At 42.5% G+C, this 17,626-nt stretch overlaps 1 protein-coding gene across 11 annotated transcripts in view; it reads right to left on the bottom strand.

Moving 5' to 3' along the window:
• SNX29 (sorting nexin 29) overlaps window positions 1-17,626 on the bottom strand; it is a 128,736-nt gene that overhangs the window by 81,207 nt on the left and 29,903 nt on the right. For all 11 annotated transcript variants that reach the window (XM_065030388.1, XM_065030389.1, XM_065030386.1 and 8 more), the window contains 3 exons: window positions 13,729-13,792; window positions 12,360-12,488; window positions 3,747-3,829 (listed from right to left, as the gene is read on the bottom strand). In XM_065030388.1, the coding sequence (XP_064886460.1) occupies window positions 3,747-3,829; window positions 12,360-12,488; window positions 13,729-13,792 (276 nt within the window). The remainder of the gene's footprint in view (window positions 1-3,746; window positions 3,830-12,359; window positions 12,489-13,728; window positions 13,793-17,626) is intronic.

Raw genomic sequence — 17,626 nt, 5'->3', positions numbered from 1 at the left:
TTTGAGTAAGAATACATACATTCACAGGTTTATTATTATTATAAGTGAATGCTGGAAGTTATCTTAAGAGCTATTGCTTGTAAACCTTGCTTGGAGGTCTTCAGCCACGAATTTCTAATATCAGCATTTTCATATACATGATATTATTGTATGTAAGCAGGCTTGGAAAATGGGACGCGTACAACTCCTGCTGACGGCTGAGAAATCAGGATGCTCATTTAGTAAGTATTTAGATAACACTATCTGCTCAGTCTACAGCAGTGATCATTCCTTTTGAAAGCTGGTGTGATATTCTAAACTTGACCCGGTTCTGACTCTTGGACAATTTATTTATAATCATATTTGCTGAGCGTTTTCTTTGTTTGTTTGGGTTTTTTAGTCATCACAAAGCAAAGTATGCTGAGTTTCATTTATTATTTTAGGAAACTACTTAAAAGCCATACTCAATAGCATCTGATCAGATTATTGTAGCAAATGTAGATGCTTCTCTATTTATAGTCATAAAAGTAACAGCAGAAGCTCATTTTACTTTGACTCTTTCAAAGCATCTTCACTGAAGGTCTAAACACACCACGTTCCAAAATCTACAATGCATGTGAGAGCTTTGTGCTGCTACCATTTGGAAGAAGGTTAACCGCTGCTGGAATTACTCACGGTGACAACACGGGGCAGCAGTGACACGAGGTGGGTGTTCCTGCCCCCTGACACAGACCAGCACCCAGGGCAGCAGGGCCAGGCGCTGCCAGGTTCCCACAGCGCCCGATGTCATGGCCCTGGCCACGGGCAAAGCCACTCACAAGGCAACAACCTTCATCTGGGAGCGTGCAAACTAATCCACGAGAAACCAACAAGGATTTCAACTCAAAATGACAAAAGCAGAGAAAACAGTAGTTTCTTCACTCTATTTTCTTCGCAAAATTGTCACAATCTCAGATACAGTAATAAAACAGGTCTTGAAGATACACTCTGTTATTCTTTCAAGCATATAAGCTAATTAAGAACAAAATGTCTTAAGACAAGTTGTTACAGTCACTTAAAGTTATATCACAACTGGATTTCAATAATTTGCCTTAAGTTACATAATGATACATATACTGAAAAGTACAAATAGCTCTTTCTAATAATGCAAATATTCCTAATTATGAAGGCTCACAACTGAAAAATATGAATGTGTACAATGAGATGCAGCAAGTTGTGTATGTAAACCCTGGGGGCAATTGTTCCCATAGACCCGCTACAAGAACGAACTTCATTGGTCTTCTCTCCTGTGTTGTATGTAAATGTATCAGCTCTCAGGGATCCTTTATATCCTGAAGTATTTTTTCGAGTTAGAGGGCCCAGTACGACTCAAAATATAACATAAACCACCAACGGTAGCTAAGAAAAAAACATATTCGGTTTTATAAAAATACAATGTGTGGAGTTAGAATATAGAGAAAAAATATTACAAATAGTGCACATAGCTGCAATTTATTCTGGTCACTAACAATAAATATCACAGAAAATCGCTGCGGATTGATTAGATGTCCTTTGAGCACAAAGCATACGTGTATTCATTTGTAGAAACGTTGGTCCTATTCCATCCCCCTTTTTGATCTAGAAAATCTGACCGTCCTACCCAGTTTCTATTCTTATCACTCACTAATTTGCACAATTTTAACATGGCAGAATATAGCTAGCCTAGGAATATTTTTTCTTTTCCTATAATTATACTCATCATGTAAACTGTCAGTATCTAATGAAGGATAATTTCTGCTATTATAAGAAGCTTAAGCGATGGTTTCCGTGAATAATTCTTAATATGAATGACTACGCTCCAGCAAAGTCGGAACTAAAAACGTGTGCTCTCACGAACCAAAATCCTTTTAAGGATGAATGAAGTTTTGCAACTCCAGGCAGGTATAGTGACTAGCCCTTAAGAGCAGAATTAATGTAGTATCATTCATATAGTCACTTACGTGACCACAATAGTGACAATTGAAAAAAATAATTAAAAAGAAAGGACAGATGGTGTCCATTTCCGAAAAGCCACCGCGCCGCCCAAACGCCTCTGTGGTCAGTGGAAACACAGGCCCCGTCAGAAAATGATTCAGGATCAAGACTCCGGTTCATCCCCCCATCAACATTTCTATCAACACTGACGACAAACAGGTCACGGTGCTGAGAACTCGTTATCTCTCAGATGTGAAATCTGCTCAGTACTCAGAGCAGCATAGCAAAGACAGTAAAATGTCTGGTCTAATACAGAGTCTACTTCAAACAGGCTGATACTGGTCTCCAAAACAACACTAACGGTAGCATCTAGAGATACTAAATTTTCTCTCCTCAAGATAATCATGCTTATGTTCCCATACAACATTACTTCACAGATTTTTATATCAAATCTTTATCTGATAGCTTTTTCTGTAGTTTCTTATTGAAAAAAGGTAAGACCACCTCATCTACCAAAAAATGATCTGTAAAGTACCAAACAAGTACCAAAATCTACAATGGTATTTTTTCTCAAAAGGAAAAGAAATCAAATATCTTATTTTCACTATTGGGAGATATTACTCTGTCATCCTTGGAAGAGGTGAATTGGGCTTATAATTATCTCTTGTTAACCCCATTTTCATCTAAATTATTTCATTTGTTTGGGCAAAAACTCAGCAAGGAAAGCGAAGACTTTTTGATTGTTTCTACTTAGCAGTAAGTTGACATTATGCCATCACATAACACAAGTGTGATACCAATCTGCATTCCAAAGCTGAGCACGCACAGCCAGCAGCCCAAGCAGAGCTGCAGCAGGGACACATCTCACAGAACCCAGAGTGTCGGGGGTTGAAGGGCCCTGGAAAGCTCATCCAGTGCAATCCCCCCATGGAGCAGGAACACCCAGATGAGGTTACACAGGAAGGTGTCCAGGCGGGTTGGAATGTCTGCACAGAAGGAGACTCCACAACCCCCTGGGCAGCCTGGGCCAGGATCTGCCACCCTCACCCCCAACAAGTTTCTTCTCATCTTTAAGTGGAACCTCCTGTGTTCCAGTTTGCACCCATTGCCCCTTGTCCTGTCACTGGTTGTCACCAGAAGAGCCTGGCTCCATCCTCCTGACACTCCCCCTTTCCATATTGATCCCCATGAATGAGTCCCCCCTCAGTCTCCTCTTGTCCAGCTCCAGAGCCCCAGCTCCCTCAGCCTTTCCTCACACGGGAGATGCTCCACTCCCTTCAGCATCTTGGTGGCTGCGCTGGACTCTCTCCAGCAGTTCCCTGTCCTGCTGGAACTGAGGGGCCACAACTGGACACAATATTCCAGGTGTGGTCTCCCCAGGGCAGAGCAGAGGGGCAGGAGAACCTCTCTGACCTACTGACCACCCCCTTCTAACCCACCCCAGGTACCATTGGCTTCCTGGCCACAAGGGCCCAGTGCTGGCTCATGGTCACCCTGCTGTCCCCAGGACCCCCAGCTCCCTTTCCCCTACGCTGCTCTCTAATAGGTCATTCCCCAACTTACACTGGAACCTGGGGCTGTTCCTGCCCAGATTCAAGACTCTACACTTGCCCTTGTTCTATTTCATTAAATTTTTCAGAGAAACACAACTGGCAGCTCTTCAGACACTGGTATTTCCCAAGGGGAAGGCTGATGTTCTGCCAGGCAGCCCGTGGTTACTGTACCTCCCATAAACCTCTGGCTCAGCGGTCACATACAGAAGAACAAAGCCTGTGCGTGTATGGGGTTTTTCTTCCCCTTCATTTCATCCTTACCTTCCCCTGTCTGACCTTCTCTTCTGAGCATCTGGACAGCTCCTACATACTTCTTCAGTTGCACTTTCAGCACCTCATTTTCTCTGTTGATAAAAAGAACAGAATAAATAAATAAATATTAGTGTTTTCTCAATATAAAGGAAAGCCCATTTCAATGGAAAGAAACATATTATCTGTGATAAGAAGCTTTATCTAAGTTTATCAAGACAAAAAAACCAATGACCTACACGTTACATCAACAGCAGAGCACCAGGAAAACTAGTTTTCCAGGGCCACACAAACAACTCGGTGAAACAGATCATCTCACAACCAAAAAGGTTTCATCAATCGCTTAATTTAGATGTTCTACACTACGCTACATTGATGGCAGAAAAATGATACAGTCTATCTAAATCAACAGTCGATTGAAAAAACAAGGACGTGATACTAGCCAGGGAAATTCGAATGGCCAGTATAAAATTAGATCCTCATTTTACTAGCTGTCCACGTATTTAATGTCAAACAAATAAGAATTCAGCTTTAGAAACCGACTCCAGCGTAAGAAAATGGCAGCACTTCAGCACCCACAGGCAAGGGAAAGTCCTCCACGGACCGTTCCTCAACGGGAACCAGCGGGGAAGAAGCACAGCGCGCCCCCGGGGCCCGGCCACCGCAGTGCCTGCGCCAGGCGCATCCTCCTTCGCACAGCACGTGCTGTCATGGCGCCCGGCACCACAAAACGCCCCAGCTTCCTATCTGGGGGAAATGAAATGGATTCTGACCATTGTATTTGAATCCAAGTTGACAAATGGCACGTCTGCAAACTCCGTACCTAAGGCCATTGAGTTAACCACGCACACCAGAAGTGTTTCCACAGGAGAAACGTAACTAAAACGTGTTGCGGAAGAGCGCACTCAGACAACTTCTACTCTTCAAGAAACACCAGGGGAGAATACACAGCTGCAGCACACTCCATGTATGGGAATTTACCTAAGAATGACAAGTATTCAGAAAGCCAAACAAATATGTTTGATGGTCCTTATGATACCATGCAGATAACACACAAAATGTACATATATATGTATATATACACACACAGAAAATTAAATTGCTGTTGTGAGCAATGCCATATTTATAAATAAAACCCTAGACTGGTACAATATACATATTTCTATGGATTTCAAATCAGTTTTCTGAACGATGTAACCTCAGTTTTATTCAATCCTTTAGCAGGAGGTTGCTACATAATTGAGAAGAAACTATTGATTACCCAACTATCACATTTTTAAAAAGTCCTTGATGATTTTATGCATTTTATGATAATTTTCGTTTCCTAGACTACAAAGAACAAGTTGGGATTTACAGAGTTGGACACTGCTATTCAGATTAAGGAAAAAACAATCAGAAACACAGAAATACTATATACTATATTAAACCAAGTCTAAATAATTCGTTCATTAGAAAAAGAATAGCTTGACAGCTAGACAAAAAGATTTCTCGCCAGAAGTGTAAATATGTCTGCGTGGAAAGAACTATCTACAATTATAATATATGGAGTTTTAAGGATTCCGAAGAAGTAATCACACACATCTCCTTTCGGCCTTTGGGAACGGTCTCAGTGCTTCTGTCTGCACTGAGACAGCAGGGAAAAAAATACATCCATTTTTCAGTACTGTGCCTATCCAATCAAAATTGATATAGTACAGATGAACTCCAGAAAGTCTCTAATTCACTCGGGTTTTTGATACAAGACTGAAATTCAAACCAGGACACTATGGCCCAGTCACAATTTTCTAATATGCCTCTTTATCATCTTATTACTTCTCTTTCTTTGAAATCTCTTTCTCATTACCGTTATTTAGCGAGATGCCAAAGAGAGCCCATCCTGATACATTTTATCAGAGAATGTTTAAAAAAAAATAGCAAACACTCCCTAAAAAGTCTTTAATGAGTTCAAGAGGCATCCTATCAGATATTCATAGCAAGTATTTTATAGGAGAAGCTCCTGCATAGGAGCAAAGGGTCAGATCTGCGGGAATTCTTGTCCACCTGGGCCAGGACTCCTCCCTGTTGTCAAGGATGTGAAACATTTCCAGGTGAAGGCCCCAACGTGCCTTTTGCAACTTTTCCAAACTGTACCATCCGGCTTGAAGCAAAACCGTGAGCCTGCGATGAGCCCAGTGACCACCACAGGGCTCCCAGCCGCTTCCAAAAAATCCCCAGCCTGTGCCGAAGAATGAGGGGCAAGGCTGGCAGCGCAAGGTCAAGGAACAGAGAGGAAAACAAATGATTACAAAATCAGGTTGAAATCCACGGGAAACAGAGAGAACGATGCCGCTACAAGCACAACCGTCTCCAAAACCTCATCACAACACATTTCCCTGCATGGTCACTTCTCCCTTGTCAATAAGCAGCTGAAAGACAGTGAGAATATGTAATTTTACCCCGTGTCAGCTCGAGGACAGAGGATGACAATCTACTATTTCTCCAAATGATTCTTTTGGCTCAGATGGCACAGGTCTAGTGTGTGGTGTTGATCAGTTTTTATACCACCGGTGATTACTCCAGCAGAACAATGATACTGTTCTTTGGTAGTTTGACTATAAAACTAGAAAACTGCGCATTAATTGCTACATTGAAAAAAATGCAATCCAATCACCCCCCAAAAAAAAAAAGAAAGCATCCCATGAAATGTGAATTTAACTCCTCCCCAGGCCTCTTTGTGGTTTTTTATTATTTGGTACACATAAGAAGCAGATTAGTGAAACATCTTTGAAACTCCATGTCTTCAAGACAAAGAAAAACCCATGCACTTCCCCAGGTTTACTGCTTCAGCTTCTCAGCTTGTGACGGAGCAGACTTCCCTCTGCAATCTCTCCAAAATACGACCAGAGGAACACAAGCACATGTAAGGACAGCGAAGTATCAGCGCCACACACCCACAACAGCACGATAAATTCTGTGCCATCTGAAGCTTTTTCAAGCAACTGCAAGAGTTTCTCTGTAGCTCTGTGACTATTCTCCAAAGAAAACCAGATAAAGGTATTTCCAGGTTCCACTAACATCTTTTTTATAAACTAATGCAGTAAGGATCGGTCTTTTTTAGCAGAGTATATTTTATCCTATAGCATTTTCATCCAGTGAAATGACTTCAGATACAACTGAGCTCTGTAGTCAGCTTTTGGTTTAGTACTTTTCCTGAAGATAAATCAGAGTGTTACCAATTTATGTGTATCCGCTCTCAGCTGTTAGTGTCTTTGCTCAAAACCAGGAGAAAAAAACAGTAGTAATTATGGTAATTAATCAGTACAAAATAACAACTGCAAGCAAAGAGGAATGCAAGTATCAAAACCTGATACATGAGTTCCGCGCATCAATTTTCTAAAATGGAAGATGCCATCTCATAAAATCCCTACAATTGTAAATATTTCTATTGTCAGAGATACTTGAAAGATTCACCAGAAACCACTGTATGTATTCACAAATTATAGGAAAACCTGAAGGATCCCACTGAACTCGTGTACTGAAGCCAAGGTCAGGAACAGGAACAACAGTCAGCCGGTTTGTTTCGAGCACCCATGGCATGGTGACACCGCAGCACCCAGCTGGCGTGACCAGGGTAAGGTGTCCTTTTAGCCAAGGCGAGGAAATTGAACTTGAACACAAGCCCTATGGGGAGAGGCTGAGGGAGCTGGGCTTGTTTAGTCTGGAGAAGAGGAGGCTTAGAGCTGAGCTCAGCACTCTCTAGAACTACCTGAAGGGCAGTTCTAGCCAGGTGGGGATTGGGCTCTTCTCCCAGGCAGTCAGCAATAGGACAAGGGGCCATGGGTTTCAACTCTGCCAGGGGAAATTGAGGCTGGAGATGAGAAAGCAATTCTTTGCAGAGAGAGTGGTCAGGCATTGGAATGGCTGCCCAGGGAGGTGCTGGACTCACCGGCCCTGGAGGTTTTTAAACTGAGATTGGACATGGCACTTAGTGCCATGATCTAGTGAATGGACTGGAGTTGGACCAAGGGTTGGACTGGATGAGCTCTGAGGTCTTTTCCAACCCTGTCCATTCTGTGATTCTGTGATTCTGTGAAATAAAACATTCATAGTAAAGCATTTACTTTTCAATTGCAATGTTTAGTGACACTGATCATACTAATAGGGAAACAAAATCATCTTTAATGAAAAGAAATTTTCTTTAAATATTCATGAACGGTGTACAGCCACAGAACACCTGAGCAACAACTTGCTTATTTATTATCGCTTTTTGGAAAACTATCTGGAATGACAAGTAACGATTGATTATATAATGAAACTAAGTTGCCAAATACCTTCAATTCCCTGCCTAATTTTGAAGCAAAAATAACTACACTTGCTCTCAAGTTTATTATTTAAAAATTAGTATTTGAGAAAATCTTGCCTAAAAGAAAATCAAAACTATTGTAAGACGGATAATTTTATAATATAATAAACTTTAAGTTAGGATTTTTGTTGCAGAGGAAGAGACCCAGCACACCTGCTTCTTGAAAAAGCTACAAACATCCCCCTGGGGCTTCTGTCAAATGAGCACGGATTGAAAAGAATCTGAAAAACGCTTTGTCGTTTCTCCCGTATCTCAACTCCAGTGGCCTGAAGAACACGGCAATCGCGCTTCTGGCACAACCACGAGACGCTAACAAGCGCTTTCTGTGCAGCTTACTCCTAACACGTGTCTTATCTCTAAATTCAGGCTTACAGAAAACTAAATCCAACCAATGCATTAGTGGTTTAGAAAACACTGTAAAAGTACCAGATCTCCAAATAATAAAAGAATTGCATGAATCTTGAGAATGAATTGAAATAAACAATGCACTGCCAGAATACGTAGAACCTATATATATATAGAGAGAGAGAGGTTGGGCTGGGTGACTGCCTTCCAACCCGAATTAGCCTATGTTCCTACTATTAGGAGGTACAAGAGCAAAATTAATTGTAATCATATATAACCTAAAAGAAATAAGAAAAATAAAAACTATTACTCATAGAAGTGGAACTATATACGATTATACTACAAAGCCAATCTCTGAGAAAAACTGTAATGAGGAATAATGAGATAAATTTAACTGCTTGTCATGGAAGAGAAACGCCATGTCCACGATCAACACAAAACTATTCTTATGGTGGCTTCACAACACGGACTGTGCTCAAATTTAAACTATGAAAGGGCTCTATCCAAGCATTGATATCACACCTGAAAAGGCAAAAAATGGCTTTGTGGATAAGACATAAGATGAAGCTATTTATCTTCTGAAATAACTTGTGACATGTCACCAACTAACCAAGCAGGAAAAAAGAGTCACTGAATATAGGAATAGTCCAATTAGTTTTCACAAGCAGGGACCAGAGACACTGTTCCTCTCTCCAAGCAGCTGCTCAAGGTAAGTCACGCCATCACTGCAACACGCACAGCACGTCATTTCGCCCACCCTGAAGCGCTACGGCTCTCTGGGAAGTGCTGGAAAACAGATTAAGTGCCAAATCCAAAGGCAACGTGTCTTAAATAATACAGGCACTAAAGAAGAGGAGGCAGATTAGGTTATGGAATGTACACAGTAAACAGAAGGTACATAAAAGTGTAAGGTAAGTATAGTCACATTCTCAGCTCCATTTCCCTACACAGTGCGTTATCACCTCTTTCAATCTGCTTTTCTTGCTACAAAGCCCGTCCTTTGTAAAACACTTTCCTCCAACATTTCTGAAAATAGTCTAAAAATATGCAATCTGAGATGATGAAGTCTCACAGTCAACTTCAATAAAGGTGTTTGCCTCGTAAAGGGATGTAACGGTATTCCACACAGAAAAAAGGAACCTCAATTGAAAAGCTTTAGCACTGCCAGGAGCCCAGGGGCACGGCACGGCCGGGGACCCCCGAGCGGCTCACCGACGGACACCTGCGCCCGATTCTTTGCAGGAGCTTTGGGGACAGGCATAAAAACCAGCGCTCGTAATCTGAAGCACACTTGTTCATGAAAATACAATAGCCAGATTGTTACTGGATGATTTTCTTTGATGTAAGATGCTTGGAATATTACAATGGAGGAAATTTTTCTATTCAAGTCATGTGATCAATTGTTTTCAAGGTAAACAGTGAGATTTCACTATTACGAAATACCTGAAACCTAGTTTCCTCTCACCACGTTTATTACACAGCACTTAAAAAGCATTTCCAACATTTTTGTTATTTCAAATTCTTCAAACTATTCAGCTTGCCCAAATTCCTGGTTTAAAATATTATTTATTTTTAAAAATGTACTCCTCTTACCACCGCAGCAGCATCACCTACAGTGTACCACGTGAACCAACAAAACCTAGATTCCCACAGAACTATAAGCAAATTTTCTTACGTGCTAAAAAATGAGTTGCAATGAAACGTTAAAGAAATGCATCTGAAGTCCAAAATAACGGGTGACACAAGAAGCTGTTGTACCTAAGCAGCTCTCAACATTTGTTTTCATGTGAAAAGGTAAACTGACTTTCTGAAAAATTCACACAACATACTCAGTCTCTGTAGCAGGAAGAGAAATTACATAAACTTGTTTAAAAATAACGAGTTAGGCTAAATGAGCATCTCTTTAGATCTTGTTATAAAAGCTCCTTATCTATTCTTTTAGAAGGTATGTGCTTGACAAATATCTGATTCACCCCTATGTCACTGCAAATTCTAAAACTGTAGGGGAAGTGAGTCAAAGAAATATGAATATGTAATTCCTATAACCTGAAAAGCAAATATTAAATGTGAAGTATTTGCATTGTTTCAATTGCCCTACATCATGTGAATGTCCAACTCACTTATGCATCTCTCCTTCCCCCAAAGTGAGTAGTTCGCTTTGATGTGTCATCAAAAGCAGAATTAGTAATGTCCTAAATACTTTTTAAAAAAATATGTCAAGCTTTATATTTCTCATTTTCAGATACCAGCTCTGCTATGCAATGAAAAGCTTATAGGAATCTCAGCTGTGGTTCTTCACGACTGACACCACGCACGCAGAAAACAAACACTTCTCCCTGTGAGAAGGCACAGATTACTCATCTTAACTTTAACATCGAGGATGGGTCTGTTGTTTACTATACATGTGAATCATCCCCGAGGTCTTAGGCATCACAGGTTACTCTAGAGCTTATTGAGAATTGTAAGAAGAAAATCACACTATTACAGCAGCGTTTACCCTCAGAAGTCTTTCTTAAGCTAAATCCCATTGAGACAAGGGGCAGGTTAAAATGCTTTTCTTTCAGCAGAGCTGTGGCACAGGGTCAGGCTGGAGGCAGGCGGGTGCCAATGCTGGTCAACACCTTTGTCAAGGACCCGGCTGCAGGGACACAGGGCACCCCCCGCAAGTTCACAGACAACGCAGAACTGAGGAGCAGCTGATACACCAAATGGTTGTGCTGCATTTCAGAGAGACCTGGACAGGCTGGAGAATTGGACTCAGCTGAATCCCTTAAAGTTCAAGGAGGGGAAATGCAAAGTTCTGCATCTGGGGAGGCACAGCCCTTGGCAACCAGACGTGCTGGGGGCTGGAAAAGCAGCTCTATAGAGAAGGATCTGGGACAACAAGGTGACCACAAGTCAGCAACGCAACCCTGGCAGCAAAGCAAGCCAACAGCAGCTTGCAGCGCGTTAGGAAGAGCATTGCCTGTGGGTCACTGCCAACAACCCTGCCCAGAGGGGCTGTAGAGGGAGGTGCGAAAAAACCTCACGGGAAATGGTCCTGAGCAACCTGTTCCAGCTGACTCTGCAGGGGGCTGACCATAGCTGGACACCCAGTGCCCAAAGCTGCTCCATCACCCCCTCCTCAGCTGCACAGGGGACAGAAAGCGTCATGAAAGGTTGAGTGTGGAACTATAGAAGACATCTACCAGAGGAAATACAGTGGAGCACAATTAAAATGAAACAGGCTCCAAATCAAGACCTCACTGGCTGCAGATCTGTTCCCCTCCTCGCCCCCTTACATTTCATGACTGTATAATATTTGAGGTTTGGAAAATACTGTTTGCAGACAGTGCCAGGTACTTCAACACCATCCAGGCTATGGCATATCCAATAGAAGGAAAAGAAACAGGACATTGATATTGGGCAGACACCAATATCAAGAATCAGCCAAATATCAAGTAAAATAAAAATTTTCAAAAAGGGGTGGTTAAAACTGGACAAAATAGATACGTAAAGAGAGAAAAGGCCTCTTACATTTACCTTACATATATGTATTCATTTGTAGCTAGTCTCATTATCTAACTGCTGCTATTTTCATGGCTTATGTTTCTTAATATTAGTCTAATTACTTTTTAAAACTAAACTTGATTTCATAAGTTCAGTTCACTAATAGTCTTTCCTCTGGAGCTGTAACAGTGGTTTTGCTAACATTTTAAACTCTCACTTCGTGTTAACACTTAACAAAACAAAAAACACAGACCCACTGTACTTGTCAGAAAATCTCCCAAAGTTTGTTTCGGCTTAAATTCAAATAAAGTCCATGGTGTTTTTAGTCCTAGATCCCGTATGTTCTCCTGAAAACTACACTTCTTGCAAATTTCCTTTTCGTGTACGTGGAGTTTCCGATTCCCTTGCCCCACTGCTGTCCCTTTTGTGCCGCTGCCGGTGCTCCTCACCTGGCCAGGGCCTGCACCTTGCTGGCGTGTCGCTCCTCCTGTTCCGCCGCTTTCCGTCTCCAGTTGTCCATCTCCTGCCGCAGCGCTGCCGAATGCTCCATCTCGTCATCCAGCAGGTTCCTCAGAGACCTGGAAGGAGGCAGCAGCCCCTGTCAGAACACTGCAAACACTACCGAGTAATTAGAGGATACACTATGAATCGCAGAGCAGGTGCCTGAATGACACCATTAATGTCATCCTGAAGTTTCTTTACTCAATGTAATAAATTCTGCTGATTTGATTATACAAAGATATGAAAAGTTACAAGGAAAAAGGACCCAATCAAAACAGTTGTGCTTACTATTAATTTGTATTACAATTTCATCAACATGCCCAAAGCACAACCTGGTATCTACTGTGCCACCATGCAGAAAGAATCTATTATAGAATGCAGCTCATAATTTGGTTTGTGCAAGCCCATACATCTCAGGAACAATCTATCAGCAATGTATTTCCTAGCAAGAGCAGGAGACAGGTAGGGGTCTTGTCCTGGCTGAGAGCTCTGCAACGGAGCTCTGCCTAAAACTTGGATGAGACAGCAAAGGGCAGCATGACACGCAACCGCAAGGCCCAAAGCATCCCCGTCCTCTGCCAAAAAACCCGCAAAGCTGAACGGAGCAATAACTTGCAATTATGGGAGTGGGGAGGGTAAGAGGCAGGAAAATGGGATCAGTTGGTAGTCTCAACGTCAGAAAAAAAAATAAACAAAAATTAAAATATCTATAGGAAAATGTAAATTACCAAAATAATCCTACTAGAGCATAACAAAAGTATCTCTTGAATACATCCGCATTTTCATTCATCTAATGATGTGTTTCAATAGACTAAACACCCAAAAAGTAGGTTTGATAGCATTTTAAATAAGTAACTTATCATTTTTACATTTACATCATCATTTTGCCCCAAGACTCTCACAATGACAGCCACTCCCAGCGTAACACTGTTAGACATCCTGCATCACTTCTGCACCAGAAGGGAAAACGAAATTGCCTGAATATTTGTCTGCAAACCAACTTTTACTCATTTGGAAAACTATCTGAAGAGATCTTAAGAATCTTTTGGCTTCAGGGTTTGGGTTTGAAAACACTGTAACTGGCAAAAGCTCCCAAAATGCAAAGAGCAGCAGGTGATCGGAATTCAAAGCAAAAAGCTGACCTGCAAACATTACTCTTCGCTATCAACTGTTGAATACTGAAGTATTAAGCTTACCTTTCACAGAAAAATAATACACATCCAAAGGATTACATGTAGCTTTACACAAAGGACAGCTTGTATTAACATTTGGGGTTTTTTTAATTATAGTGCCTTTTGATTAGAAAAAGAAGACTACCTATTCTGTTCTTCCAGTTCATCCTTTCTATTCATCATGGCCACAATAGCTTGACGAAGTTCATCTAAAGAGAAGGGACAAAAAAGGATTAATTTCTGTGTGTATTTCTGCTCAGTTTAGATCTAAAAGTCATAGTGGCCCTAACTCAGCAACATGTTTAAGATTATGCCAACGTCATTTGCTATTCAGCAAAGCACATAAAATGCTCTTAATCTCATCACTAATTTGAGCAACCTTTCCAAAATGGTATTATTTAACACAGGATCAGAAGCACCGATCAAATCAAATTAGTCTGCAGCTGGCTTTAATACAAATGTTTCCAAGTCTGCTGTGCCTGCAGCTGGTTTGTTGTAATCGCAGACATATGGGGCAATGCACCTTTTCACTGTGTGCATACTGATGACACACACTGTTACTTGTTTAACTTCTTCAAATTGCTTCTTTCCTCGCTGTCAATTCTGCCACAGGAAACAGAACTATTCCAGCAGCCAGAGCAGAGGCAATGGCATTGCTGCTCCAAGACGATGTGATTTCTGCATCTTGTAATTTCCTACAAAAACCTTTTTATCTCCTATAAATACCTTAAAAATACTTTCTGTCATTACATCAACAATATTTTTTTTTAATTATGACAGAATTTCAGGGTTTTTCTAAGACTTCTTCAGGGTCAGCTTTACCGGTGACACCAGAGAAGTCCAGCACCGCACAGAAAAGTGTCAGCTCAAAGTGCTGCTGCACCCGGAGTCCTGCTACTACGGTTTTAGCATGTAACTGTACAGCTGTACTATTACTATTTACTATACATTTACAGATAATATTAGAACTTAGTTGTCTAATCTACAACAGATTCCGACTTCCAGATATTCAATAAACACAGGAAATACAAATATTTGAAAGGCTTCTAGCAAACATCATGATGGATACAGGTCCTATAACAACACAAAGATCTTTGCCTATAAAGCTGAATTCAGAATCTTCCTCAAGAAAGCATCAAGCCACTGGCATTTTAAGTATTTCACCAGTGTCATTAAAATATGACAATGCGTGATCTGAGTTAGCTGTTACTGCTCCTCTGACTCTCAATAAATTAAAGCCATTGCCGCTCAGACAAGTTGCTCTGCACTCCCGCCGGGGTGACAACCCTACAACAACTGCCTGTGCGCATACTCAAGTCTGTTTACACGTGTACTGATTTATTAACATTTAAACAATGAAGCTATTATAAATTGTCTCCATTTTTCCCAATTTTACCAACCTATTCAAATTGTAACCTTAACTTGCCTAATAACTTACTCTTCTTTCCCTTATTCCAACCAGAACCTTGTGCATGAGTGGACAGCTGAAATCCCATCCTCTCTCCCTCCCCTCTCCAACACACATCAGTGAGTAGAGCATGAAAGCAAAATTCTGGTAAAGACCGTGGTTTGCAGAAAAGAAGAAAAAAGCCTCTTGAAACACAAGATGTTGAAATGCTTTTTATAATATCTCCATTTGCCTTATTTTTTCTGAGAGTTATAGAAATGACAATGCTGTAGAGACACAGCAACGCAGAAACTCCAAATTTCATTATTACATATAGGACAAAAAAACAGTGCTTAATTTAGGACCACAAAAGCAACCACACTTGATAACTCAATATTTCTTGCTAATTTCGGTCGAGTACAGTAGCAGAGAAGATGTGGAAGAAGCACCAAGAGAACCACCAGGTCAGGGCTGAGCACGCAGGCTCCGAGGGCTGCTCCACCACTACAGAATCACAGAATGGACTGGGTTGGAAAAGACCTCAGAGCTCATCCAGTCCAACCCTTGGTCCAACTCCAGTCCATTCACTAGATCATGGCACTAAGTGCCATGTCCAGTCTCAGTTTAAAAACCTCCAGGGCCGGTGAGTCCAGCACCTCCCTGGGCAGCCATTCCAATGCCTGACCACTCTCTCTGCAAAGAATTGCTTTCTCATCTCCAGCCTCAATTTCCCCTGGCAGAGTTGAAGCCCATGGCCCCTTGTCCTATTGCTGATGCCTGGGAGAAGAGACCAATCCCCACCTGGCTAGAACTGCCCTTCAGGTAGTTCTAGAGAGTGCTGAGCTCAGCTCTAAGCCTCCTCTTCTCCAGACTAAACAAGCCCAGCTCCCTCAGCCTCTCCCCATAGGGCTTGTGTTCAAGTCCCTTCCCCAGTCTTGTTGCTCTTCTCTGCACCCGCTCCAGCACTTCAATCTCTTTCCTGAGCTGAGGGGCCCAGAACTGAACACAACACTCCAGGTGTGGCCTCCCCAATGCAGAGTACAGGGGAAGGATCACTGCCCTTGTCCTGCTGACCACGCTAGTTTGGATACAGGACAGGATACCATTGGCCTTCTTGGCCACCTGGGCACACTGTTGGCTCATGTTGAGCTTCCTGTCCATTAGTCCCCCCGGTCCCTTTCTGCCTGACTGCTCTCCAGCCACTCTGTGCCCAGCCTGGAGCGCTGCAGGGGGTTGTTGTGACCAAAGTGCAGGACCCGGCACTTGGCCTTGTTGAACTTCAGCCCATTGCAATCAGCCCATTTTTCCAGTCTATCCAGATCCCTCTGCAGAGCCCTCCTGCCTTCCAGCAGGTCGACACTCCCTCCCAACTCGGTGTCATCAGCAAATTTGCTGATGATGGTCTCAATCCCCTCATCTAAATCATCAATCAAGATGCTGAACAGGACTGGACCCAACACTGACCCCTGGGGACACCACTAGTGCCTGGCCGCCAGCTGGATGCAGCCCCATTCACCAGCACTCTCTGGGCCCGGCCCTCCAGCCAGTTCTTAACCCAGCAGAGAGTGCACTTGTCCAAGCCACGGGCTACCAGCTTTTGCAGGAGTATATTATGGGAGACAGTGTCAAAGGCCTTGCTGAAGTCCAGATAGACCACATCCACGGCTTTCCCCTCATCCACCAGCTGGGTCACCTGATCATAAAAGGAGATCAGGTTGGTCAGACAGGACCTGCCCCTCCTAAACCCATGCTGGCTGGGTCTGATCCCTTGTCCATCCTGAAGGTGCTGTGTGATTCCATTCAGGATGATCTGCTCCATAACCCTGCCAGGCACCGAGGTCAGGCTGACAGGCCTGGAGTTGCCAGGTCAGCTTTGCAGCCCTTTTTGTGGATTGGGGTAACATTGGCCAATTTCCAATCATATGGGACCCCGCCAGTGAGCCAGGACTGTTGGGAGATGACGGAGAGCGGCTTGGCGAGCTCTTCTGCTAGCTCCCTCATCACCCTAGGATGGATCCCGTCTGGTCCCATAGACTTGTGAGGATCCAGATGGCTCAGTAAGTCACCAACTATTTCCTCCTGGAATACAAGGGGGCTATTTGGCTTCCTATCTCTGTCAACCACCTCCAGAGGCCAGTTGATCTGAGGGCCACCTGTCTTACTGGTAAAAACGGAGGCAAAGTAGGTATTAAGTACCTCAGCTTTCTCCTCATCTTTGTTAACTATATTTCCCTCAGAGTCCAACAGAGAATGGAGGTTTTCCTTGCCCCTCCTTTTGTTATTAACATATTTGAAGAAGGACTTTTTATTATCCCTGACAGAATTGGCCAAGTTAATTTCAAATTGCACTTTTGTTTCCCTGATTTTTCTTCTGCATGATCAAGCTATTTCCATAAATTCTTCATAAGTAGCCAGCCCTTTTTTCCACAGTCGGTAAAGTCTCTTTTTATTTCTGATTTCATTCAGAATCTCCCTGTTTAGCCAAGCCGGTTGTCTTCCCCGCCGGCGAGCCTTTCGGCACACTGGTACAGCCTGTTCCTGTGCACTCAAAACCTCCTGCTTGAAGCATGTCCAACCCTCCTGGGCCCCCTTGTTTTTAAGCATTGTTTCCCAGGGTATGCTCTGAACTAGACTTCTGAATAGGCAAAAATCTGCC

The sequence above is a fragment of the Columba livia genome, chromosome 15 (genome assembly GCF_036013475.1).
Source record: "Columba livia isolate bColLiv1 breed racing homer chromosome 15, bColLiv1.pat.W.v2, whole genome shotgun sequence".
Taxonomy (NCBI): domain Eukaryota; kingdom Metazoa; phylum Chordata; class Aves; order Columbiformes; family Columbidae; genus Columba; species Columba livia.
Note: the sequence above shows the minus strand (reverse complement) of the source record. Positions and strands in the feature narration are given on the sequence as shown.